This window comes from Fukomys damarensis, unplaced genomic scaffold (genome assembly GCF_012274545.1).
Source record: "Fukomys damarensis isolate Sample0158 unplaced genomic scaffold, DMR_v1.0_HiC HiC_scaffold_19, whole genome shotgun sequence".
Lineage (NCBI taxonomy): Eukaryota > Metazoa > Chordata > Mammalia > Rodentia > Bathyergidae > Fukomys > Fukomys damarensis.
In genome coordinates, this window is record NW_022900931.1 from 50,046,963 (window position 1) to 50,048,079 (window position 1,117).

Genomic DNA, 1,117 nt, shown 5'->3' on the forward strand with positions numbered 1-1,117 from the left:
CACGCACCCCCCCCGGGACGGGACGACCCTCCCGGCCCAGAACGACAGCTGGATGGGGAAGGGTGTGAGTGAGTGTGCTCGGGTGTGAGTCTGGGAAGGGGGTGGGGAGTTTAAAAGCTTAAAGACCTCTTTAAACAAAACAAAACAAAAAACCCACACCCAGGTTATCCCTCCCCACCTACAAGACCCGCAGCTGGAGGACCTTCTTGGACCTGCCTTGAGCCCCGGCGGGGGCCGCGGCCAGCCGCGATGGGGCCGGGCTAGGCGCGGGAGTCCTGAGCGGCCGCGAAGAGGCGCAATCCACTCTTCCCCTGTCCATCTCCGGCATCTTCCGTGCCAGGGACGGGCGGCTCGACGGCGTCTGAGGCCCAGGCCTCTCCTGCCTCCCGCTCCGAAGGCAGCCGGAGAGCGCGCAGCCGGAGGATCTCTAAGCACGCCGGAGTTGGAGATCCTCTGGGGTCAGAGATGGAGGAACTGGGAAGGGAGGGGATTCCTGGTGAGTATCTGGAGGGTATTCTGGGGGAGCCTTGAAGGGCCCAGTGTGACGACCAGCTCCTGTCCTAACCCTCTGACCAGACCCTATCCTAAGGGCGGCTGTGGATGCCCGAGAGGCCTGGGTCCTGGGGGATAAAGCGAGGGAAAATAACAGCGGAATTGCAATACTGGTCCAGAGAGGTCTCCTCCCCACCACGACCACCCCCCAGATTCCAGGTCTCCTGGCTTTCTAGCACTCCCCCGCCAAGATTTCTCGATTTCGACCCAGAGCCAGGCACGTGGCTCTCTGGCGTCCTCTGCTGGTGAGAGATGGCCTCAACCCCTCTTTCCCGCGAGGATCCTGAGACCAGGCTGAGGGGTCCAGATATATCCACCCACAGCCGAGGACACAGAAGCACAGACAGGAAAACACACAAGCTCAGATTCAGACGCACTGTGTACACGAACCCAGAGAATCCTCCGTATGTTCGAAAACAGTATGTACAGGCCAATATATAACTTAAAAATAGAGCCCTACCTAGCCCAGAGATACAAGAATACAATTCCAGGGCGGGGGATTTAGCTAAGTGGTTTTGGCTCCTGCCTCGCAAGCACAAGGACCCGAGTTTGATCCCCGGTACAA

General features: G+C 59.4%; 1 protein-coding gene across 2 annotated transcripts in view; it reads right to left on the reverse strand.

Moving 5' to 3' along the window:
- Nucleotides 1–434, reverse strand: part of Kirrel1 (kirre like nephrin family adhesion molecule 1) — a 101,336-nt gene extending 100,902 nt beyond the window's left edge. For both annotated transcript variants that reach the window (XM_033765705.1, XM_010641043.2), the window contains exon 1: nt 217–434. In XM_033765705.1, the coding sequence (XP_033621596.1) occupies nt 217–328 (112 nt within the window). In that variant the 5' untranslated portion in view covers nt 329–434. The remainder of the gene's footprint in view (nt 1–216) is intronic.
- Between the last annotated feature and the right edge of the window lie 683 nt (nt 435–1,117).